We start from the raw sequence: 27,567 nt of genomic DNA, 5'->3' as shown, positions 1-27,567 counted from the left end.
GCAGCTGGAATAGTGTAGTAACCACCAATAGCAGCTGGAATAACTTAATAAAAAGGAATAGCAGCTGGAATAATGTAGTAAGCAGTAATAGCAGCTGGAATAGTGTAGTAACCACCAATAGCAACTGGAATAACTTAATAAAAAGCAATAGCATCTGGAATAAATGAATAACTGGTAATAACAGCTGGAATAATGTAATAGCAGCTGGAATAATGTAGTAAGCAGTAATACCAGCTGGAATAGTGTAGTAACCACCAATAGCAGCTGGAATAACTTAATGAAAAGGAATAGCAGCTGGAATAATGTAGTAAGCAGTAATAGCAGCTGGAATAATGTAGTAAGCATTAATAGCAGCTGGAATAATGTAGTAAGCAGTAATGGCAGTTGGAATAATGTAGTAAGCAGTAATGGCAGCTGGAATAATGTAGTAAGCAGTAATAGCAGCTGGAATAATGTAGTAAGCAGTAATGGCAGCTGGAATAGTGTAGTAACCACCAATATCAGCTGGAATAACTTAATAGAAAGGAATAGCAGCTGGAATAATGTAGTAAGCAGTAATAGCAGCTGGAATAATGTAGTAAGCAGTTATCGCAGGTGGAATAAGTTAATAAAAAGGAATAGCAGCTGGAATAATGTAGTCAGCAGTAATAGCAGCTGGAATAATTTAATAAGCAATACAAGCAATAACTTGTAAGAGCAGTTTGTAAGTGCAGCTGGAATAAAAAATACTGGGATAAGAATAATGAGCTGTGATGAGAATAAACAGTGATAGCTTCAACATTCATGTAATAACTAGTAATAGCAGTTGGACTAACATGATATCCAGTAACAGAAGCCACAATGACATTCTTCATCACATAATTGGGTGTCCCCTTGTGTAAGATTTAGACAATAGGTGGAATTAGAAGTGATTTGTCAGTTAATACACAGTGGAGTACAGACTTTGATATGAATCTAATCTAGAAACGGTATTACAGAGCATTTAGACACAGTTTTCAGAGTTTATAAGCTTTCCTCTGGGCTGTAATTTTCCTTGCTTGTTAGCTTTATTAGCCTCATAGTGCTAGTACAAAACCACTTTCACTGAGAATGTGAGGAGCATTTAAGGAGAAAATTTGCTTTACACCTCAGCTGCCTTAGTTTAGATTTTAAAAAAAATCCACCTCAAGAATAACAAATAAGAGCGTCTACGTTTGACGTAGATGTGATGGCGTAAATAACAAAAATGTTGCAATTCCTTGTGCTGAAGTCAGTTGGGATGAAATTTCCCAGGCGTGGAAACCAAATCCATCCTGTCTGTAATGTACAGGAAGTGATGTCCAGTACAGAGTGTTTTTAATAAAAAGGTAATGGAGTTTCCAGATTCAGATTTTGGCACAGATTCAGTTCATTACACATGAAATCTTTTCATAGCAGGTGCAAATTATTAACTCTCTTGCCTAAGAGCGTATAGTTCAAGTGGAAGTAATAATTTAAAAAAAAAAAAGCAAGCTGGAGTATGTGGGTAAATTATGGCAACCCCCCCCTCCCCCCCCCCCCCCAAAAAAAAAAAAAAAAAAAAAAACTCTGGCTTGTCATCCCTGGATTCAATTCATCACACACACACACACACACACACACACACACACACACACACACACACACACACACACAACAAACAGGGATGTATATTTTATGTACTGAATAAGTGCAACATGATGAAGGATATTAATACTGCTGGAGGAATGAACTCTTATCTATCCTTGTTAATTATATAAGGAGTGTATGTGTGATGAAAGTAGGTGTACATGTGGTTCTTTCTGTGTGTGTGTGCGTGTGTGTGTGTGTGTGTGTGTGTGTGAGCGCTTCATGGTTACAAGTGCTGTTTTTCATTACGTTGTAAGAGCGAGAACAGATGAAGTTCGGTCCTTTTTCCTCTCCTTCTCCCACTCGTTCAACCTTTCAACCCTCATTTCTCTCTTTGAACTCTTCACCACTCGCTCTTTCATGTCTTTATTTCTCACATTCTTCTCGTCGATCACATTTTCGAACTTTTTTCCCCCTATAGAAATGTTTCTGCAGCTGACTTTGTGACTTACGTCCATATTAGGCTGTAAACATGCACTGTTTCGATGTAATTGCGTAGATTTGTATGTATATGTTTTGTAGATTTACATACTGTTTGGAGTGTGTTCTTCCTGGGTCCCATTTTTCACTAGATATACTATATGGCAAAAAGTAAAAGAACACAAAAAAAAATCTGGATATACAGTGTCTTGCAAAAGTATTCATCCCCCTTGGTGTTTGTCCTGTTTTGTCTCATTACAAGCTGGAATTAAAATGGATTTTTGGAGGGTTAGTACCATTTGATTTACACAACACGCCTACCACTTTAAAGGTGCAGATTGTTGTTTTATTGTGACACAAACAATAATTAAGATACAGAAATCCGGAGTGTGCATAGGTATTCACCCCCTTTCGTATGAAACCCTTAAATAAGAGCTGGTCCAACCAATTCACTTCATAAGTCACATAATTAGTTGATTAAGAGCCACCTGTGTGCAATCAAAGTGTCACATGATCTGTCACATGATGTCTGTATAAATCAACCTGTTCTGGAAGGACCCTGACTCTGCTACATTACTAAGCAAGCAACATGAAAACCAAGGAGCCTCCAAACAGGTCAGAGACAAAGTTGTGGAGAAGTATAGATCAGGGTTGGGTTATAAAAAAAAAATCCCAAACTTTGAATATCCCAGGGAGCACCATTAAATCCATTATAGCAAAATGGAAAGAATATGGCACCACTACAAACCTGACAAGAGAAGGCTGCCCACCAAAACTCACAGACCGGGCAAGGAGGGCATTAATCAGAGATGCAACAAAGACACCAAATATAACACTAAAGGAGCTGCAAAGATCCACAGTGGAGATGGGAGTATCTGTCCATAGGACCACTTTAAGCTGTATACTCCACAGAGTGGGGCTTTATGGAAGAGTGGCCAGAAAAAAAAGTCCTTGCTTAAGAAAACATGTTTGGAGTTCGTCCAGCAGCATGTGGCAGACTCCCCAAACACATGGAAGAAGATTCTTTGGTCAAATGAGACTAAAATTGAACTTTTTGCTCATCATGGGAAATGCCATGTATGGCGCAAACCCAACACCCTGAGAACACCATTTCTACAGTGAAGTATGGTGGTGGCAGCATCATGCTGTGGGGATGTTTTGCATCTGCTGGGACAGGAAAGCTGGTCAGGACTGAAGGAAAGATGGATGGCACTAAATACAGGGCAATTCTGGAGGAAAACTGTTTGAGTCAGCCAGAGGTTTGAGACTGGGACGAAGGTTCACAGTCTAGCAGGACAATGACCCTAAACATACTGCTAAAGCTACACTGGAGTGGTTTAAAGGGAAACATTTAAATGTCTTGGAATGGCCTAATCAAAGCCCAGACCTCAATCCAATTGAGAATCTGTGGCATAATTTGAAGATTGCTGTACACCAACACAACCCATCTAACTTGAAGGAGTTGGAGCAGTTTTGCCTTGAGGAATGGGCAAAAATCCCAGTAACTAGATGTGCTAAGCTAATAGAGACATACCCCAAGAGACTTGCAGCTGAAATTGTAGCAAAAGGTGGCTCTACAAAGTATTGACTTTGGGGGTGAATACCTATGCACACTCCAGATTTCTGTATTTTCATCTTAATTATTGTTTGTGTCACAATATTAAAAAAAAAAATTGCACCTTTAAAGTTGTAGGCATGTTGTGTAAAGCAAATGGTGCTAACCCCCCAAAAATCCATTTTAATTCCAGCTTGTAATGCGACAAAACAGGACAAACACCAAGGGGGATGAATACTTTCGCAAGACACTGTAATCTTTAAGAAAATATTCGTAAATCTGAATATTAACTTAAACCCGTCAAACTACTGAATATACAACTATACTTACAAACCAAGGTGATGGAATTGATTTACATTATCAAAGTTCAATGAAACATTTATTTCTTTTTTTAAGTGTTGATTCCACTTAAATAAAAAACACTAAAGCAAAGGTTCACATACTTTCGCCAATCACAGACATGCAACATTGGATCATCCTCCATTTCTGGCAAAAGTACCTCCATTTCCGTGTCTCACTTGTAGCAAAATTGCTCTGCCTCACTGTATAGTTTTCACTCGTACAAACTATATAACTCATTTTAACATTAATTCCTGATAGCTGAGTTAATATTTTGAGTATGATGATGTAGCATCAGTGACTGCGATACTTGTGTGTATTCCCATAATGCACTCTGAACATATGACGGAATCTACATTTCTACATACAAATCTACTATAAAGAGGCGTAGGCAGCACTAAACTAAACTAAAGTCAATACTTGGCATGATCATTTTGCATTTAAATATGGATCAGCAGTCTCAGGTACACTTCATACACTTTTATCACATACGGAAATTGACTGGTAAGTTTTTTTACATCATCGAGAACCTGACACAGTTTTTTAGAGACCATGATTGTCACACACAATCACAGTCTTTCTTTATCTTTCCACAGTCTGATCTTTCTTTATCTTTCCATAGTCTGTAAAAAGAGAGCTCTGATTTCTTGCTAAATCGATTTGTACACAATCACATAACAGCTCTTTATAATTTCAGATCTGGTTTTTTGTGTGTTTCTGCAGCATTAGAGCTGTGTTACTTTCACCTACAGTGAAGTCACATGTATTCCTGCTGTTGTACTGCATCCTGTGCTGTCTAAATAATTCATTACAGCTAAGAAAAACTAAGAGATTACGCAGCTTATTAATAATAATAATAATAATAATAATAATAATAATAATAATAACCCGTCACCACCAGAAATATGTCATGGGCATGCAGGTCAACAGCAAGTGCCATCTGTGTGGTGAAGCCGAGGAGACCGTCAGCCACATAGTGTCTCGATGCCAGGTACTGGCCCCAAAAGAGTACCTCAAGTGACACAACAGGTTTGGTACCTACGTGCACTGGGCACTGTGTCAGCAACTGGGTGCTCCTGCGGCGGACAGTTTGTGCCAAAATAAGCCAGATGCGGTCATCGACAATGGAGACTGCGTGGTCATGTGGGATAAGATGGTGTCCACGGACCGAACCATAGCTGCCAACAGGCAGGAAATTGTGTTCCAGGATAAAAAGAACAAAACATGTGTGTTCATTGACGTGGCCATCCCAGAAGACAACAACATACTGAGTAAGGAGGCCGAGAAGATCATCAAGTACAAAGACCTGGAGATTAAGGTGCAATGCATGTGGAACACAAAGACACGAGTGGCCCCAATAGTAGTAGGCATGCTGGGGACTATCAAGACCAGGTTCCAAGACCAGCTGGACAAACTCCCATGCAAGATGAGTGCGAAAGAGATCCAGAAGATCGCACTCCTCGGGACGGTACGCATCCTTTGACGAATCCTCAGCTGAATACCGATCTGATCAAAAAGTCTGAGAGGCCTGGTTGACCTCTGGCGAACGAACCAGCATGCTGTGCCCCAGCATGCTGAGAAGGAGGGTGGACAATAATAATAATCCATCCATCCATTATCTGTAGCCGCTTATCCTGTGCAGGGTCGCAGGCAAGCTGGAGCCTATCCAAGCTGACTATGGGCGAAAGGCGGGGTACACCCTGGACAAGTCGCCAGGTCATCACAGGGCTGACACATAGAGACAAACAACCATTCAATCTCACATTCACGCCTACGGTCAATTTAGAGCCACCAATTAGCCTAACCTGCATGTCTTTGGACTGTGGGGGAAACCGGAGCACCCAGAGGAAACCCAGATAGCAGAGGGTCGTTGATTCGACGTGGAATCATCGGCATGTTCTTCGACCTATACGCCGTCGAATCACCGTCGATCACCGACGTTGATTCAACACCGCTTTGCTCATACGAGTTTCCGTTGAAACGACGTTGAAAAGTGGCTGGTGGTCGACAGAGAATAGACCCCCTTTCACCCTTTATTCAACTACGTATTTCGGTCGATTTATAGTTGAATTTTCGGCGATGATTCATCCAACTTTACTTCCTGTTTTATGTACAACAGGAAGGCTACAAATTAAGCAAAACAGGCTAAATTAAACTAGCTAACAATAAAGCATCGGGGCTCTTGCCTAGGATGAACACACACATGCATACTTCAACCATGAAAGTGAAACTTAATTTATATCAATGTGCGTAGGCTACGTCCTGTTTAATGTACAACAGGATATAAAAATGCATGCAACAATGCACCTCTCCTAATGTTTGTCAAGCTATCTAATGAGGCATAACTTTTAACATTTATAAGGAACAGAACACACTTGAACAAGTTCTTAGAAACATTTTATGATTTATTTATAATTGTGGCCTATTCCTCCTGCGGCGCAGACCTGTACATGGAAACAGAAAAACATAACCAAAATTAATTTGATGCAGCATTGATAAAGAAAGTCAGCAGTAGGCTATGGGTTTCTAAATGCCACCCTACCTCATTATTTGGACATGGGGAAAAACTATATTTAAAATCCAAAGAGGGATGGAGGGAGGAAAATTAAAACAAAAGAAAGAAATGAAATATAGAGTAGAGAATATTTGATAAAATTAAGGATGTTTTTATTCAGTAAACATTTAAAAAAATGTTCTACAACACTCTAGCCTAGTGACTTACCAGTAACAAAATAGACTTGAAGTATTCAGAGCCGCTCTGCATAAAGCAGCTCAATCCTCTCTCTGTCTCCTGGCAGAAAGCTCCTTGGTTTGCTTGTTGTCTCAATCACAGCTGGTATTCTGTAGAAAGACTTCTTTTCACCTTTCCCATCAGCTTTGTTAGAACCCTAACACAGCACAAAAGTTTACCATTGTAGGTTTATGATGAACCAAGTGCCTCGTGGGTTCACATACCGCGCGCTGCCGTTATTTCCCCCAAATCACGAGTTTGTTGGTCTTCCAATGTGGCGCAGGGTTTGTTTACTTCCGGTTTCGGGTGACGTCAGTGAAAGGGGTCTAATGGGGGCATTACCGCCACCGACTGGATTGGGGTGTAAAGCAGTCTGAACAAAACGTGTAAACATAAACATAGGAGAAATGAACCCGTTTTTCTAACTCGTCCTCACTTAGTCTAGTTTTCTTTTTTGATTAGTCTGGATTTGATATTGTAAATTTAAATGTGAATCAATGTATATTCATCGGACATGAACAAATGAATAAATCTTGAGTAATCTTGAGGCGTGTGTGTCCGGGGCGCGGTGTCGCGGGGGGGGGATCGAACGAACCCTCCGATCCCCCCTGGCTACGGGCCAGTTGCTCATCCTACCAATGTTGAAAACTGGCCGGCAAAAGTGACGATGGTTCAACGTCGTATATTCAACCTTCTCTGACGGTCGACAGATCAACCTTTACCCACGTTGATTCAACGGTGATAAATCGATCCTCTCAGACGGCGGAGAAATCGACGTTTCACGGCGCCGTTTCAACGTTGATTTTCTGACGTACGACGGAAACCGACCATTCTGACCAAAACTCTACGTCGTTTCAACGACCCTCTGCTATCGGGGAACCCATGCGGACATGGGGAAAACATGCAAACTCCACACAGAAAGGCCCTCATCGGCCACTGGGCTCGAACCCAGGACCTTCTTGCTGTGAAGCGACAGTGCTAACCACTACACCACTGTGTGGCCCATTTTTTATTTCATCAATTTGAATTGTCATAAATTTGTATCGTGATTTATTGTTGCACGATATATCGTTACATGCCTAGCTCTTATTTAAGGAGCTAACTGTTGTATAAAGGAAAATAATCAATCAACGACAGTGCGATGAGATGTGGCCTGATGCATAGTGGCGCTTCTGTAACACCCCCCTGAAGTTGATTATCTTACAATAACAGCACATCCTGTACTGTTATATTGTTTTTATGCCACAGCAATTCGTCAAGGATGATAGTTATAGAAAACTAATCGACACCTTCTGAGCAGAGCGACTAGAGAACAGCGCTGTGATATAACAACATAATAATTGGGCCAAGCCTAACAGCCAGTACGTGTTGGAATATATTTTATTGAAAACTCTTATCAAATATCTTATAATTAATCGTCTGCTGTCTTGCTCCCTGTGTCGTCTTTTTTAATATAAGGACCATTCAAGTGGGTGTGCAGATAAGAAACACCATCATTAAAGGGATAAATGATGATAGGTGTGAGTATTGATTCTTTTCCCAGCCTTTTTTCTTTCTTTTTTAACTCTCATTATTCAGAAAATTAGATCGTTTAGATCTCAGCGGTGATGGGTCAGATGTGAAAAGTCTCCCGATTGAAACACAATTCAGACATTTGTGGCTTATTAAGTGGGAATACAAAGAACTCTCAAGTACTAGTGCGCGTGCGTGCACGCGCGCGCACACTCGCACGTGCACACACACACACACACACACACACACACGCGCGCACACATTTAAATGAGTGAACAAAGGCAGCAGCAGAATAAGCACTGGACTCCGAGAATAAAGAGGTTAAAGATCAAAAATGGAAAAATAGATCTGCAAAGTTCATCTACTGCACATTACACTTACGCATCACCTTTTCTGTCCTTCTTTCTCAAACACACACACGGAGTGGGCGGTATGACCCTGACGCTGTGTCTCATTATCTTCAGAGTTGTGTGTCTTACTATAACTCTATAACTCGCTGTGCTGCAAATATAATTAATTTGTTGGAATAAACAAGAGGTTAGTGAGGCTAATCCAACTTTCTTAACAGTTATGACATTGTTGGTTCAGAACGTCATGGCAAGCCCTGAGGCCTGTTGTCTAAGTGTGGGCAGTTGTGGTCCACATTATTATGTGAAAAGCTGAATAAATCCTAAATGCTGTGCGACTTTCACCTTCGAAGTTTGAAAGTACAGTGTTTCTGGCATATCAGCAGGTATAACACAACTTGTGAAAGTGGATTATTTGTAATACAAAAGTGCTACAAGAGTCTGGATAATGTGGTAACATTATAGGGTAGGCCCCGCCTCCTGTGCCTTTTATGGCGTTATACAGTGCCTTGCGAAAGTATTCATCCCCCTTGGTGTTTGTCCTGTTTTGTCGTGTTACAAGCTGGAATTAAAATGGATTTTTGGAGGGTGAGCACCATTTGATTTATACAGCATGCCTACAACTTTAAAGGTGCACATTGTTTTTTATTGTGACGCAAACAATAATTAAGATGAAAAAAATAACAGAAATCTGGAGTGTGCATACGGTAGGTATTCACCCCCCTCAAAGTCAATACTTTGTAGAGCCACATTTTGCTACAATTACAGCTGCAAGTCTCTTGGGGTATGTCTGTATTAGCTTAGCACATCTAGCCACTGGGATTTTTGCCCATTCCTCAAGGCAAAACTGCTCCAACTCCTTCAAGTTAGATGGGTTGTGTTGGTGAACAGCAATCTTCAAGTTATGACACAGATTCTCAATTGGATTGAGGCCTGGGTTTTGATTAGGCCATTCCAAGACATTTAAATGTTTCCCTTTAAACCACTCCAGTGTAGCCTTAGCAGTATGTTTAGGGTGATTTTTCTGCTGGACCGTGAACCTTCGTCCCAGTCTTAAACCTCTGGCCGACTCAAACAGGTTTTCCTCCAGAATTGCCCTGTATTCAGTGCCATCCATCTTTCCTTCAGTCCTGACCAGCTTTCCTGTCCCTGCAGATGAAAAACATCCCCACAGCATGATGCTGCCACCACCATGCTTCATGTTCTCAGGGTGTCGGGTTTGCGCCACACATGGCGTTTCCCATGATGTCCAAAAAGTTCAAAATTTGTCTCATTTGACCAGAGAATGTTCTTCCATGTGTTTGGGGAGTCTGCCACATGCTGTTGGGCAAACTGCAAATGGGTTTTCTTCAGCAATGGCTTTTTCCTGGCCACTCTTCCATAAAGCCCCGCTCTGTGGAGTATACAGCTTAAAGTGGTCCTATGGACAGATACTCCCATCTCCGCTGTGGATCTTTGCAGCTCCTTCAGTGTTATCTTTGGTGTCTTTGTTGCATCTCTGATTAATGCCCTCCTTGCCCGGTCTGTGAGTTTTGGTGAGCGGCCTTCTCTTGTCAGGTTTGTAGTGGTGCCATATTCTTTCCATTTTGCTATAATGGATTTAATGGTGCTCCCTGGGATATTCAAAGTTTGGGATATTTTTTATAACCCAACCCTGATCTATACTTCTCCACAACTTTGTCTCTGACCTGTTTGGAGGCTCCTTGGTTTTCATGTTGCTTGCTTAGTAGTGTTGCAGAGTCAGGGTCCTTCCAGAACAGGCTGATTTATACAGACATCATGTGACAGATCATGTGACACTTTGATTGCACACAGGTGGCTCTTAAACAACTAATTATGTGACTCATGAAGTGAATTGGTTGGACCAGCTCTTATTTAGGGGTTTCATATGAAAGGGGGTGAATACTTATGCTCACTCCAGATTTCTGTTTTTTTTTTTTTATCTTAATTATTGTTTGTGTCACAATAAAACAACAAGTTGCACCTTTAAAGTGGTATGCATGTTGTGTAAATGAAATGGTGCTAACCTTCCAAAAATCCATTTTAATTCCAGGTTGTAATGCGACAAAGCAGGACAAACACCAAGGGGATGAATACTTTTGCAAGACACTATATAGTTTTACTTGTACAAAACTAAAGAATCAAACTTCACCAAATATAAAATTGGTTTAAAGCATTTGTTGCTACGTGTTTAAATTCTGTAGCGAGTGACTTCTTTCTTTCTTTCTTTCTTTCTTTCTTTCTTTCTTTCTTTCTTTCTTTCTTTCTTTCTTTCTTTTAAACACGGATGCTTAAAGATACAAAACAAGTGGCTAAGAAAGTATCATCTGGCTCTTTATTGCCTTGTCAATAATAGCATTTTCACCCCTGGCATGAACACATCACACCATATTTGCATTTGCATTCAAGTGTGCAGTTGTTTGTGTGTGTTTATGCATGTGCATTATCACTCTTGGCAAAAAAAAAACAACTTTTAATGTTGCTTTGTGTTTCAATATATTTGAATAATATCTCAAATGAATGTATTGAGCTTTTTTTTCTCCAAAAGCAAGGTTTAATGCCATTTGACATTTAAATTAGCATATCTTTCCGAACATTTCATCTCAACTATTAGAATAGCATCAATCTCACCAGAAGGCTCAAACATTTCCTCAGGAATATGAGTTAAAGTTGCTGTGTTGTTCAAGTAGCACATCAGAAAGTCAGTTTCCATGGACTCCATGAATTTTCCGTGTTTAAGAGTTTCCGTATTCCGATATTAGATGCAAGATGCTGTCGGAAAGCTAAGATCGCCTTAACTGGGGGAGAGACAGAGACTGTTTACTGTAATGCTCACTTTACCATTTAATCATGATCTTTGAGCCATGTTCGTAAGTTAAAACAGCTTGGAGAAAGCTTATCTTATTTATCCGAATATAATGAATGATTTTGCTTTAAGATCAGGAATAATTCCTGTCTACGAACTCATTGTAGTGAAGAATGTTTACCTACAGCAGTTGGCAAACTAGAAACCGAAATGTTCCTATGTCATTTTTTTTCACCCAAACCTAAACATTTTAAAGCAATGCTACATACATATTATTAGCTATGATACCGAGCTAATTCAGGATATATAGGATGATTAGCTAGTTCTTTTATCGTAACGCTTTAATAAGTCAAGATTTAGCAAGGAATAATAATTTGATTTCAAAGGTACATTCCAAATCCTAACAATGCAATGAATGTCATAGATTGTACTTGTCATGGATTCTTTGTTTTTCTGAGCCAGAAATAAGCTCCGCCCCTTAACCCATGAGGTGTGGGGTCAGTTTCAGAGAAAGGTTAATTAATGTTGTCAGTTCATATTATTTCAGCTTGGAAAAAAACCTTCCTCGTGGAAAACGTTTGACACTTTCTACCATATATAGTTTAAAAACTTGAACTGAGGGGCGGCACGGTGGTGTAGTGGTTAGCGCTGTCGCCTCACAGCAAGAAGGTCCTGGGTTCGAGCCCCGTGGCCGGCGAGGGCCTTTCTGTGCGGAGTTTGCATGTTCTCCCCGTGTCTGTGTGGGTTTCCTCCGGGTGCTCCGGTTTCCCCCACAGTCCAAAGACATGCAGGTTAGGTTAACTGGTGACTCTAAATTGACCGTAGGTGTGAATGTGAGTGTGAATGGTTGTCTGTGTCTATGTGACAGCCCTGTGATGTCCTGGCGACTTGTCCAGGGTGTACCCCGCCTTTCGCCTGTAGTCAGCTGGGATAGGCTCCAGCTTGCCTGCGACCCTGTAGAAGGATAAAGCGGCTAGAGATAATGAGATGAGATGAGAGAACTTGAACTGAAATACAGTATACTTACCGGCCACTTTAATAGGAACTTGTTCTTGAGTCTAAGATTCCTGTTCTTGGCTGGTGGGAGTTGCATGCTGAGATGCTTTTCTGCTCACCACGGTTGTAAAGAGTTGCTATGAGTTACTATATCCTTCCTGGCAGCTCGAACCAATCTGGCCATTTTCCTCTGACCTCTCTTATCAACAAGGCGTTTGTTTCCACCCACAGGACTGTCGCTCACTCACTCACTCACTCACTCACTCAGTGTTTTTTGTTTTTCGCACCATTCTCTGTAAACTCTAGAGACTGTTGTGTGTGAAAACCCCAGGAGATCAGCCGTTTCTGAAATATTCAAACCAGTCCATCTGGCTCAAACCAACACCCATGCTATAGTGAAAGAAAGAAAGAAAGAAAGAAAGAAAGAAAGAAAGAAAGAAAGAAAGAAAGAAAGTCACACTTTGAGATCACAATTTTTCCCATTTTGATATTTTTAGTGAACATTAACTGAAGCTCTTGATTTGCATGATTTGATGCATTGTGCTGCTGCCAAGGGATCGGCTGATTAGATAACGGCATAAAACAGCAGGTGTGGGGGAGTTCCTAATAAAGTGGCCAGTGAGTGGATGTTTCTCCTTTTGTAAACTTTTTTTTTTAAAGTGAACCCTGCTTTTAAAGATTCAGCTCTTGTTGCATTGAAAAACACCTTTTGACTAATGGTCTAAAATCAGCAGCTATATGATTCGTTAGTCCTCACCTCGATCATTAGCATCTTCCACATGTCTCTCTTTCTATTCTGAATGTCAGTTACAGCCTCATCGTTGACAGTGTCTTTGTTCCGCTGGCTATATTTCTGACTTGTTATTAACGTTCAAACATTACAACTGTTTCACGCTGTAATCTTCGCAGTAATGATTTGACAGCCGGCACTGAGACTGTTTACAAACTGAATTGATCAGACTTATGCCTGTTTTGGTATGGCATGTAACCATGACCACTGCTGTCCATATTGCCGGTATTACCATGGCAACACTACTCATCAGTACTTGCCCAGCAATTCTACTTTTCACAGCTTGGAAAAAAGAGAGAGAGAAAGCAATATCGTGTTAATGGTAGTTTTCATGTAAGGGCTAATTTATGCTCCTTTTACATAAGAAAATAAATACAGTACCAATCAAAAGTTTGGACACGCCTTCTAATTCAATGTTTTTTTCTTTATTTTTATTAATTAAAAGTCACTTCATGTTTTAACGTAATGGTGGAAGCCGTGGCCTAATGGTTAGAGAAGCAGCTTTGGAGCCAAAAGGTTGCTGGTTTGATTCCCTGGATCAGTAGGAATGGCTGAAGTGCCCTTGAGCAAGGTACCAAACCTCCAACTGCTCCCCAGGCTGCTGTGGACAAGAGCATCTGCTCAATGTATGTCGTTTCTCTTTACTTAGCTGAGCTGTTCTTGACATAATATGGATTAGTACAGCTGTCGAATAGGGCTATTTACTGTACTTTTATTATTTACTATTTCCTGTTTGATCTCAAACACATTAAGAAGGCAAGAAACCCGTCCACTAATTAGCATTTGACAAGGCACAACTGTTAATTGAAAAGCATTCCAGGTGACTACCTCATGAAGCTGGTTAAGATGACGCCAATAGTGTTGTGAAGGAAATTTAGTAGATGAACATTCCTATTCTCTGTGTTCCTGTGTCCTTGGCTCAACGGCTGGTGATAAGCAGGCTGCCTTGTTTATGTTTCATGTTATATTATGCCTAACCACACATCCACTGCGCATCTCGGAGCACACCAGGTGCATGCTCTAACAAAGAACCGATGTTTAGCTTCAAGGGCAAGCCTCGAGCCAATCATGTGCAGACGCGAGCAGTAAGCGAATGCCTTTAGAGTATAATAGATAACAGCCACTAAGACACAACTCAGAGTGCACGCTCTCGGCATTACCTGAGGTGGTGTCTTCTTTTCATTTCCTGTTTTATATCTCTTGTTTTATAAGATCTACTGTAATTATAATAAATAACTGAAAAGACAACTGCTAAGCGTTCTGAAGTGTTTATTAGAAGTTTCCACTACAGTGTACAAAGCATCAAGGTAAACGGTAGCGACTTTGAAGAATCTAAAATATAAAACACATTTTGTTTTTGTTTTTTAAAAAACACCCACTAAACCTCGAGTCCGAGTCCAGTCTCGAGTCGCCAGTGTTCAAGTCCAAGTCATTAAAGAAAATTTCGACTTGTTGCTGCCTTTATGTGAAAGTGTCTCTGATACCGTGTTGGACTAATGTTCCTGCTTGACTGCCCCATTTTAGTTAATAGGCTACAGATAAAAAGCTTGTTCATCGCTCAACAAGCCCCGCCCACAATCAACAGGGCAAATAACATGACAGAGGGTTAACACTAGCTAGTTCATCGCTCAGCAAGCAAGCCCCACCCACTATCAACAGAGCAATGAACATAGCGTGTCACTTCTTTCTCTGGGTGGAGTCTTACCAAATGACGATTGAAGTTCGAGGTCGTCCCCGTCGTCTCCTCGATAGCTCTTCTACATATGGAACACATAGCAGTGCATTTATTCTCACTGCACGAGAAGTCCGTATAAGCAAAGCGGACAATCCTAGGGGCTTCTCTCCAGGCATTTTAGCGCCGGTAACGTTAGTTTGTTCCTGAACGTGACGTATGAACAGGTGAATGTGCATTCTCTTGCACGACATTAGAATAAAAATTAATGTAGATATAAACATCTTATGCCAAATTATTATGGCGTGATACAAAAAAATAAAGACAAAATCCAAGTCCTCGTCTCCAATTTACGAGTCCGAATGCAGTTAACGCGCAAGTCCGAGTCATCAGTGCTCAAGTCCAAGTCAAATCACAAGTCCTTTAAAATTTGGGCATGAGTCGGACTCGAGTACGACAAGCCTGATATTCAGTAAACATTTCCACATTGGTTAGGAGACATTACCGTATAGATTTAAATTTTCTTAAACAACACTAAATATTCTGATGTATATTATTATAACTTTCTTATCATTTTTTTTTCCTTTGGCTGTTTGCCAGAAATCCCTCACAGGCGACATGTGGAGGTTTACCCAGACCTCCAACACACAAACACGCTGTTATCCAGCTACTTCCTGTATGGTGTGTTAACTTGGCATGCTGTCTTTATCTATGCGTCGCATATCAGCTGAAGTTAGAATAGGCAAGGCAAATGCTCTTCTGAAAACATCTAGGATATATTGTTACACACACACACACACACACACACACACACACACACACACACACACACACTTATTCACACAAGCTGTTTTGATGAGGTCAGGCCCCAGAGTGTCTGAGTGCAAGGAAAGTCTTGAGAACAGGAAACGAGTAGGCCCCCTGAACGTGACCCAAAACAAGAGTGGACCTCAAGAGCTTCTGCTGTGAACAGTGCAACTGTGTGTGTGTGTTTTCTGTGCGTGTGTGTGTGTCTGTGTGTACGGGTCCACAGGGAGAGATAAGGGCTATCAAACAAAGAGTCACACAACGAAGCAGAGAAACTAAATACTCGGGTAGAATTATGCATTTGAGTGGTTTATGGTGTGTGTGTTTATGTGTGTGTGTGTGTCTAAGGGGCGAGTTGTGTTTAACTGAAGAACCTTTTGGAATGTTAACCAGATCGTGGATTCCATACTGTTAATTATCCATACACACTGCAACAGGTGTGGAGGTGTGTGTTGTTTTGTGTCCACAGCATTGGAAACATTCAAGTTTTGTCCTTTTGACCTTATTTATAATCTGTCGACACTCTCTTTTTCTTCCTGGATCTAGTTCTTCTTTTTAAAATCTGTAAATGGGCATACTGTATGTTTGTGGACGAGCGTTTGAGTCGGTGTGTGTGTATACATGCTCACATTTATGTGTCTTTGTGTCCATCCGCTCAGCAGTACTCCAGCTGCTTGACCCACACCCACAGCTTGCTCCTGATTGGCTAAAGGCAGCCAGACCTGGAGAAGCTTGTCAGGGCCTCTTATACACACACACACACACACACACACACACACACACACAAACCCTGGGCTGGAATCCATTCACACCTGAGCAGGAATGTTGTGCTGAGATTGAGCCCTCTACAAAGAATCATTTTATTTTATTTAATCGGTTGTAAACAGCTAATACTAATTTGTCTTTTTTTTAGATTTCTAAATCTAATATTTAAAAAAAAATCTTTGTGCTTTTTGATGGAAGCACCACTATAAATGATAAGACATGTAGTGGTAACAAGGGCTGCATTAATAGAACCTTCATCGATTACGGAATAAAACACTCAGGGGTGTGCTGCTCTAGGAAAATCATCACCTATGAGGTGATGTATTGAGGCTCGAGACAAAGCAGAGTTACTGACACCACCCTGGAGGTGATTGTTTTCCTATAATGGCACATGTTAAAGTGGTTTACACTCCTTATTCCCCTGCGAAACAAATTATCACTTGTGTTATAGCAGTTATAACCAGCCTGTCTTTTTTTCCCCCTCTTTCTTGAAAATAATTCGCTAAAAATAGTAATTAAGGAATGGTAAAAATGAATCAACACTTTTTCGCACCTTGGAAATGAAAGATTTGATATTAAAATCACTAGCAGTGATTTAAATGTGACAAATAGGGAAAAAATCTCATCTCATTATCTCTAGCCGCTTTATCCTGTTCTACAGGGTCGCAGGCAAGCTGGAGCCTATCCCAGCTGACTACGGGCGAAAGGCGGGGTACACCCTGGACAAGTCGCCAGGTCATCACAGGGCTGACACATAGACACAGACAACCATTCACACTCACATTCACACCTACGCTCAATTTAGAGTCACCAGTTAACCTAACCTGCATGTCTTTGGACTGTTGGGGAAACCGGAGCACCCGGAGGAAACCCACGCGGACAACATGCAAACTCTGCACAGAAAGGCCCTCGCCGGCCACGGGGCTCGAACCCGGACCTTCTTGCTGTGAGGTGACAGCGCTAACCATTATACCACTGTGCCACCCAGAAAAAAAATATATATATTTTTTTAATACTATAATGGAATTCTGCCAGCATGGTTTGGGCCCACTTATCCTCTTCGAGGAGTGGGAGACTGTAAACCATTAACTCATCACCATAGGAGGAAACTTTTCTACCTTTATGGGAGTGACCTTCCTGGATGACTCCGCCCCCCTGCATTGACAGGGCATGACAGATCACTGAATGGCTGAAAATTTGATATTATTTGAGATGCAAATATCCCAGAAACTACATAGTCTAGGCAAATGAAACTGAACAGGCTTAATGTTGAGCGAGATAAGATTTATCCCTCAAAATTTGAATGTGAAATTCTAAGGTATGTGGATTCCATGAACGATTTCACAAATTTTCAATATTCGCGAATCCGCTCACTCGACCGTCTCTTCCGATGCTGGTGGTCGTTCAGATCCTTTTGCCCTGCACACACAGACAGCCTTACTCTTTGAACATTTGGTGCTATGTCCAAATCTGCACTGCAGTTGGTGCATATTTAGAGAATTCTCTCACAAATGCACGCTGCACAGTCTTGTTCGACTGTGTTCGACCGTACTCTAACACACAAAACGCCTTTTCTTTTCCAGTGAATGGCATTTCGGTACTTCTCATCTCATCTCATCTCATTATCTCTAGCCGCTTTATCCTTCTACAGGGTTGCAGGCAAGCTGGAGCCTATCCCAGCTGACTACGGGCGAAAGGCGGGGTACACCCTGGACAAGTCGCCAGGTCATCACAGGGCTGACACATAGACACAGACAACCATTCACACTCACATTCACACCTACGGTCAATTTAGAGTCACCAGTTAACCTAACCTGCATGTCTTTGGACTGTGGGGGAAACCGGAGCACCCGGAGGAAACCCACGCGGACACGGGGAGAACATGCAAACTCTGCACAGAAAGGCCCTCGCCGGCCCCGGGGCTCGAACCCAGGACCTTCTTGCTGTGAGGCGACAGCGCTAACCACTACACCACCGTGCCGCCCATTTCGGTACTTAAAAAGATAAAAACAAAAACCATCATGCATAAAATTTTGACCTGTTTCCACATATGCTGTTAAAATTTGGGGTCAGTTGAACGAAAATTGGCAAAATTATTAGATTGTGAAATTATATCAATTTTTTGAAACACCGTGTGTGTGTGTGTGTGTGTGTATATATATATATATATATATATATATATATATAATGGTTTTCCCCAAAGCGTTTTAGCGTATCAGGCCCGATATGCTTGCTCTGCCTGCCGATACGCTTAGTCGCTTTAGTTAAAATCCGATACGCTTAGATTTACACAGATACGTTAAATTTCCCACCCACAAGTAACTAGATACATAGGAGAGCAAATAACAGATCCATTTACATATTGATTGATATTTGTGTTAAACAAGCCGTCTTTTTTCCCAATGTTTGTGTTGATTCTATCAAAGTAATATGTCCGCGTGGTGTGATGTAAACAAACTGTAATCTGTAAACTGTAATATGTCAAGATCACGTGTTCAAACTGTCCAATAAAACTATCAAAAGAAAACGTCAGACATCCCAGAATTTTCCGATTCATTATAAGCGATTTCATTGGCTGCTGATGTTGTTCCCCACCAGATGGACAAAGCCGACTGAGTTTAATAAGCTAGGTGAAGACTCGCTGGACAATTTGATCCACATCAGCATGGATGACAGCGAGATGGACTATGAGAGCGTTGCCGAAGATTGGGCCAAGCAAAAGCCAAGGAGAATTAATCTGCTTTAAAGGAGTAGAAAACTTAATTCATTAGTTTGGGTTTGCAGAAAGATTATGTACTTATAAACACTCTCACGGAGTGAAGTTGTCCAAATGTGTCAAATATAGCATAATTTCAAATAATAACCATAAGCATTTTTGGCAGTGTGAGGTCACTGGGATCCATTTAACAAAAGAAGGCTCCGGATTATTCTTTCGTTAAAGGCTCACAGTGACATCACACTGCCAAATATGCTTATCATTATTATTCGAAATTATGCTACATTTGACACTTATTAACAAATTCTCTTCATGAATGTGTTTATAACCACATAATCTTTCTGCAAACTTAAATGTATGAATGAAGTTTTCTTTTCCTTTAAATATGCTTTAATCTTAATCTAGTCCATTTAATAAAGTGCCAAAATTTAAACTTTATAATATGCAGTTGCCTTACTTTTCTTTCCAGTGTATCTTGGTTATACATGTATTATGGTAATTGCATCAGAAACATTCTAAATCATTACAGTTATAGAAATACAGCAACTTATTTTAAAGTGGCAGTTCTGAGGTTCAGATCCCTTTGTGATCAACAGGAGGTCATGATGATCGATTCTCTTCATTGGATTGCGTAAAATGGAGCAAACCACTGTTCATATTTTCATGCACATTTTTGTTACAACGCTACTTGATCATAGGTAATTAAGGGATCCCTGTAGATTTTCAATCTATCATATACTTAAGTAATCTATAACAAAACAGTTTAACTTGCATGCTGAACTTTAAGGTGAAATTTCAAATGTGTTTACATTAATACTATTTAGGTCAGAAATCATTGAAACACTGGTAAAATCTATCCTATAATCATGGATCTAAAATCTCTCAGAGACCCTGAAAATGCACCTGAGAGCATCTATTTTCAAAATATTTTCTGGGGGGGCATGCCCCCGGACCCCCCTAGTTTTGCTTCGCACCATTGGAGCTTAATTGTCTGTGTATTACCATGCCAGAATTTAGGGCTTTAATTTTTTTTCTGGGAAAAATACGTGTGTGTGTGTGTGTGTGTGTGTGTGTGTGTGTGTGTGTGTGTGTGTGTGTATGTATGTATGTGTGTGTGTGTATATATATATATATATATATATACATATATATATATATATATATATATATATATATATATATATATATATATATATAATACACATACATACACACACACAGTATATATATATATATATATATATATATATATATATATATATATATACTTTATTTGATTCCACAATTACAAGTTAATATCAATAGGAACCAAATATAGTGAATAATCCAAACACTATCAGGACCAAAAACATCCTGTTATGGCAATGCAGTCTCAGGGATACAGGAAGCATCTTCTCTTCCAGATGAACATGCTCCCTACGTATAACTATTGATATAGAGCAGTATTTAGCTAGCTATCTGGCACTTCTTTTACTTAATCCACTGATGTTAAGTCCACTGACCACCAGCCTATGTACATGGCCTAGACTCCCAAAGACAAGCACAATGAGCAAGCATTTGTAACCACAGCTCTCAATAACAGATACTAGAGGTTGGTATTTTAGTTTTTTTGTACAGTAGGATTCCTCCAGGCGGCACGGTGGTGTAGTGGTTAGCGCTGTCGCCTCACAGCAAGAAGGTCCGGGTTCGAGCCCCGTGGCCGGCGAGGGCCTTTCTGTGCAGAGTTTGCATGTTCTCCGCGTGGGTTTCCTCCGGGTGCTCCGGTTTCCCCCACAGTCCAAAGACATGCAGGTTAGGTTAACTGGTGACTCTAAATTGACCGTAGGTGTGAATGTGAGTGTGAATGGTTGTCTGTGTCTATGTGTCAGCCCTGTGATGACCTGGCGACTTGTCCAGGGTGTACCCTGCCTTTCGCCCGTAGTCAGCTGGGATAGGCTCCAGCTCGCCTGTGACCCTGTAGAACAGGATAAAGCGGCTAGAGATGATGAGATGAGATGAGATGAAGATTCCTCCATGAAAAGGTCAAAAGCACAAGCTACTTCAAAGAGTCTAAGTGTTTTATTGTCATGTGACAAGCAAATGATATCCGGTGTGTTTGCTATTCCTGAGAAAGGGTTTGTAGATGAATTGAACCAATGTGGCTTTACAGAAGTGTGTTTGTAGATCTGTTCCTGTGGAGTACGGGGAATCTGGGCGGCAATGAGGTCCACCAGTCTGTCATGTCTGGCAGTATACAGTCCTTTATATAATGGACAACTGTTCATAATGTGAGCTACTGACTCCAGATGTTGTGGATGGTCGTGTAATATACAGTAATATATATATATATATATATATATATATATATATATATATATATATATATATATATATATATGAGTGATTCCACGCTTATGGGTATTGAAATGGGGACATGGACTTTTTTTTTAATTTTCTGAGATGTAATAAAAACATATTTATATGCCAAAGTCAAGCCTATGAGTTCCAAAATGATGTCTGTTACATTACTTCTGTTACGATTGTCCATCTCGCGTCTGTTACAAATTAATTGCAATCTAGCTATATACCATGTTAATCTTATTGAAAGAATGTGTATGTTTATTCTACTACACATGTTTATTAATTATATTTGCTAAAACATCACCTTCCTATGTTTCAAAAAGTAATTCTACATTGTTAAAATTGAGAATATATATGTCCACAACACTTCTGTTACGTTCTGACTTTGGCATATAAATATGTTTTTATTACATCTCAGAAAATTAAAGTTATCTTTTAACATATCATTCATTAAAGATTACATGTTTTGTGACCTGATGGTAAAAAAAGAAATGGTTTTAGGTGAATTTTTAAAAATAAGTTCATGTCCCCATTTCAGTACCCATAAGCGTGGAATCACTCATATACACATATACACACACAGTACTGTGCAAAAGTCTTAGGCACCCTATTTTTTTTCCTACAAACTTTGTTATAGATTTCTATTTTATGACTTCTACATTATCAAGTCGGTACAAAAACATTTGAGTCCAAACGTTCGTTATTTTTCCAGCACAAAATTCAATGTTACAGAAGAAAAGTTTGTACCTGAGCAGCATGCTGTATTACACAAGAGACCACTTTTCAGATTAAAAAAACAAAACATAATGAAGGCTGCTGGGTTTTGGTGCAACATTAAGAAGCGAGTATGACAGTCAAAGTGTCCAGAAGAACTGCGGCTGGTTCTGTAAGATGCTCAGTAAAACCTACAGCTCATTTCCGCATAAAACTGCACTCACTGTACCTGAGACTACTGTTGTTTTTTTAAAGCAAAGGGTCATCACACACCAAATATTGACTTTGTTTTATTTATTATGGCTTACTGCTTACAGCATTTTTTTTTTAAATGTTGAAACATTTTCATTATTTTTAAGCAATTTTTGGTCTACAGCATTTCTGTAGAAATATATATACACATGTTGTAGCTTTCACGGTCTTTTCCACACTGGTGAACACTAATGAGTGATTTTTTTAGACTACCATCATAACACTGCATTCTTTTGGAAGAATGATGTCCGTTGCTCCAGAGAATCAGAAGGTGCATGGTGTTGGTTTTAACTTTAAATTACATGACGTTAATGGCATTTAGCAGACGCTCTTATCCAGAGTGACACACAACATACCCAGAGCAGCCTGTGGAGCAGTTGGGGGTTAGGTGCCTTGCTCAAGGACACTTCAACCATTCCTGCTAGTCCAGAGACTTGAACCGGCAACCTTTTGGTCCCAAAGCTGCCTCTCTAACCATTAGTCCATGGCTTCCGTCACTTTAATTTGTCAGTCATCTCTTAAAATCTATACGAACATTAATCCTAATTGATTCATTTGCATTGTTGAACTCCTTCCTTCTCCACCCTCTGGAAATCCAGTCCAGGTTTTCCCACAAGCCCAAAACTTTGTCTTGTTCTATCTGTGCACTCCATGGCATATCCCCACCTCCGGAGCTCACACAGATTACAAACTGTGTGGAGGGAGAGTGTGACTGGGGAGACTTGAACAACTTTTGCTCCTCCAGTTAGACTTCTTTTCTATGGATCTGATCTGAGGTTTTGGACACGAGTTTTACTCAGAGCAGAAAGTGAGAAGGCTTCAGTGCATGCTTGGGTTTGGACTCAAGGAGTTGATGTGTCCTTGCATGTGAGTGTGTGTGGGGAGAATGTCAGGAATAACTAGGAAAGGTTCTGGGAGACCCAGCTACTACTACAGGCTGCTAGGTCGAACCCGACTCCAGAGGCAACGCAGTCGCTCCAGGAGCAGGACCAGATCTGCAAATAAGGGTAAAAGTGCTTCTGATGCTTTCATAATGTTCTCTGACAACTTTTTTTTTTTTAACAATTTGTAACATATATTAGGTTACTAATATTTCTGAATCATGCCTACTTGCTTCTACTGGAGCGGAGCAAGTCTACCAGGGTTCAGATTACTCATGTATGCTGCCAACCCTATCCCTTTCTTACTAATATTATACATGGTGACATTAATTCAACCAACAGACAAATGCAAATTCAGAAGACTTGTGAACAGTTATCAGCAGATAAAGTTAGTGGTGGTAACTGGTTGTTATTACAACGTACATCCATATGGAAACCATTGTAACAATCTGTGTTACCCCAAATATCAACACAGTGACAATTTAACCCCAAACAGTGCGACATTCCCACAACATTCTCGCAACATTTCCACAATATTCTCAAAACATTTCCACATCATTGCCACAAGAATCCAACAACCATTGAACTTTATTTATTTATTTATTTATTTATTTATTAGGCTACTCTAGTGAACACTTTGTTGGTCAGTTGTTTGGAGTAAAGATTTGTCTTTGCTCTGAGTTGCATATTAGCTTGTTTTGTGGAATTAGTGTGGCATCTGTAACATCTGTGCTGGCTGTAAAGTCACTTTATTGCTTCTTTGCTCAGCTTCGAGTGATGTGTGCGTATAAGGGTGTGTGGAATTTAATTTGGATTTGGTTGCTTTCAAGTCAACATTCAAACAAATGCATCGGCAGGCTGTAATAACACAATTTAAAAAAAATAAATAATCCACATGCCTGTGATAGTGATGGCGCATTAAAGCTTCTCTTTCAAACTCATACAAAAACAGACAGTCTGGACAACCAGTCAAGCAGGACATGCTTAAATCAAGTTAATAATAATAATAATAATAATAATAATAATAATAATAATTGTGCTGTTGTGTTGTGGTGTGATGTGATGCTGAAGTGTTTTATTACTTTTATACCGTACGCCAACAATTTTAGAGCAACATGCTGACATCTGGTAGTTTATAGCTACGTTTAATGCTGTTGAACGTCCACAAAAAATAAGCTACTTCCTGTTGTCATTTACACTGTAACGTAAGAAGAAGAAGCCTTTATTTATCACACATACACTCAAGCACAGACTTGAGCACTGTGAAATTCCTCCTTTGCATTTAACCCATCTGAAGCTGTGAACACACAAGTGAGCAATGAGCACACACCCATACCCAGAGCAGTGGGCAGCTATGCCACAGCACTTGGGGAGCAGTTGGCGATTAGGTGCCATGTTCAAGGGTACTTCAGCCATGATACAGAGGGAAGGGAAAGTGCAAATGAATCATCATTCACTCAACACCCCTCACATTTTTCCTGCTGGTCCTGGGAATCGAACCGGTGAGGAAAAATTTGAGGGGAGTTGAGTGAATAAACTTTCCCTCCTTCATTAAACTTTCTTTTTTCTCTCTTGAAGTCCATAAGACAAAAAAAAAACAACCTGCAGCTTGTCATGCTACAGACAAAGCGCAAAACATAACGCTGCCCATCTTGAAGGGTTGGAAAACTCACAGCTTCACCTCTGTCTATTACAGTTAGCTCTGACACTGGAGACTCCTTCCAAATATGAAAAATAAGTTTTCTCCTTAAAAAAAAACCCTCCATCACACAGACCTCAACTATCAAACACATTTTTTGTTTCTTGACAAACAGTAATTCATGTTGAGAATCCATTAAACCAGCTTCTGTGAATGAGTTGTTGCTATAGAAACAGTGACATATTAGAACAAGCGCATTAATATAAATAAGTGTGCGATTTGCCTTGCACCTGGAACTACTGCTAATAGAAAATGAATCAGACAAGTGAATTCAACAACGCTGTGGTGTAAAAAAGCAAAACAAAACTTTAAGACTTGATGATCTCCTGGCCTCTGAGCTTTCTGTTAAACCATCCATCCATCCATCCATTCCGCTTATCCGAAGTTGGGTTGCGGTGGCAGCAGGCTAAGCAGGGTATTCCAGGCGTCCCTCTCCCCAGCAACACGTTCCAGGTCCTCCTGGGGGATTCCAAGTTGCTCCCAGGCCAGATGAGATATATAATCTCTCCAGCATGTTCTGGGTCTACCCTGAGGTCTCCTCCCAGTTGGACATGCCCGGAAAACCTCCAAAGGAAGGTGCCCAGGAGGCATCCTAATCAGATACCCAAACCACCTCAGCTGACTCCTTTTGACATGAAGCAACAGCGGCTCTACTCCAAGATCCCTCCGGATGTTTGAGCTCCTCACCCTATCTCTGAGGGTGCGCCCAGCCACCCTACGGAGAAAGCTCATTTCAGCTGCTTGTATCCCCGATCTCATCCTTTCGGCCACTACTCAAAGCTCATGACCATAGCTGAGGGTTGTGACGTAGCTTGACTGGTAAATCGAAAGCTTTGCCTTCTGGCTCAGCTCCCTCTTCACCACACCGGACTGGTACAATGCCCGAATTACTGCTGATGCCGCCTCCATCTCACGCTCCATTTTACCATCAGTCGTGAACAAGACCCCGAGATACTTGAACTCCTTCACTTGAGGCAGCAACTCACTCCCAACCTGGAGGGAGCACTCCACCATTTTCTGGCAGACACCCATGGTCTCATACTTGGAGGTGTTGACTCTCATCCCAGCCGCTTCACTCTCGGCTGCAAACTGTCCCAGTGCTCGTTGAAGGTCATGCTCTGAAGAAGCCAACAGAACCACATCATCTGCAAAGAGCAGAGACGCATTTCTGAGGTTCCCAAACTGGACACCCTCCTCACTCTGGCTGCACCACGAGATCCCATCCACAAACAGGATTGGTGACAAGGGGCAGCCTTGGTGGAGTCCAACACCCACCGGGAACATGTTTGACTTAAACTTTATCTTAATTTCCCTGAATTGCTATTTAAATGACAGTTTACTCTCAAGATGTATGTCATTATCTCAGAGCCTCACCTGTTATTATGAGTTATAATTATAATTATATTATAATTATATATCATTTTTTTAGACACTCTATGGACCACCTAAGATAGTGGGGGTAGAACCTTGCGAACATGGATGGGAATGGGGGCTTGAGCTCAAGTCATTAAAAAAAAAGGTTTAAATTTCAAACCCATCTAAATGTTAGAGACCTAATCTTAAACCAAAGAACCTGATTTTAGTTTGGGGTTTTTTTGAGTTTGAGTTTTTTTACTTTGAGATGGTCCTTATAGCTCGACAATCCTGCTTTTTACCTCTTTAACATACTAATTAATCATTTGTATTGTCTTCCCTGGGCGGCACGGTGGTGTAATGGTTAGCGCTGTCGCCTCACAGCAAGAAGGTCCAGGTTCGAGCGCCGTGGCCGGCGAGGGCCTTTCTGTGTGGAGTTTGCATGTTCTCCCCGTGTCCGCGTGGGTTTCCTCCGGGTGCTCCGGTTTCCCCACAGTCCAAAGACATGCAGGTTAGGTTAACTGGTGACTCTAAATTGACCGTAGGTGTGAATGTGAGTGTGAATGGTTGTCTGTGTCTATGTGTCGGCCCTGCGATGACCTGGCGACTTGTCCAGGGTGTACCCCGCCTTTCGCCCGTAGTCAGCTGGGATAGGCTCCAGCTTGCCTGCAACCCTGTAGAAGGATAAAGCGGCTAGAGATAATGAGATGAGATGAGATTGTCTTCCCTTCGGTCACTTGATAATAAGAGAGCGATAATGAACTACTTTAAATGCTGTACTCAGTGGGACACAATGGGAAGAAACCCTGTACACTTGGAGAAAACAACTCGCCCTGAGTTTGTGTGTGTTCGAGATTTATGTTAGTTTTGGCCCGGTGCCAGTGAGGCATCTGATAGGAATGCCTGCTGATAAAGAGAGACACAGAAACGCTTAAGAAAACTTTTCCAGCAGGCAGTTTGTAATTAAGGATTGCATTTGTAATTAAGAAATAAAAAGCACGTGTCTGATTGTATCTGTATTTTTTTTGTCATTTTGTCCATTAAACATAGACGAGATATAGGAATGTCACACTCTTTTGGACAGTTTCGAGCTTTGTAGTCTTAGTTGTTTGTTCATGTCGACTGAAGAAATACACAGTCCAGTGAGACTCTTATCGTGTCCTCCAGAGATGGGTGTCGTGATGGATTTGATTATGCAAATCTACAAAGAGCTGAGTGAGACATTGAGCTCAATGGAAATGAAATG

At 40.7% G+C, this 27,567-nt stretch overlaps 1 protein-coding gene across 4 annotated transcripts in view; it reads left to right on the top strand.

Moving 5' to 3' along the window:
- dab2ipb (DAB2 interacting protein b) overlaps positions 1-27,567 on the top strand; it is a 302,663-nt gene that overhangs the window by 82,611 nt on the left and 192,485 nt on the right. For 2 of the 4 annotated variants that reach the window (XM_060912757.1, XM_060912760.1), the window contains exon 1: positions 23,085-23,395. The exons of the other annotated variants lie outside the window; for them this stretch is intronic. In XM_060912757.1, coding sequence (XP_060768740.1) covers positions 23,275-23,395 — 121 coding nt within the window. In that variant the 5' untranslated portion in view covers positions 23,085-23,274. Of the gene's footprint in view, positions 1-23,084; positions 23,396-27,567 lie in introns of those variants that run through there. 4 annotated transcript variants of the gene reach the window in all.

Source organism: Neoarius graeffei, chromosome 28 (assembly GCF_027579695.1).
Source record: "Neoarius graeffei isolate fNeoGra1 chromosome 28, fNeoGra1.pri, whole genome shotgun sequence".
Classification (NCBI taxonomy): Eukaryota; Metazoa; Chordata; class Actinopteri; order Siluriformes; family Ariidae; genus Neoarius; species Neoarius graeffei.
This window is presented reverse-complemented; position numbering and strand designations above follow the sequence as displayed.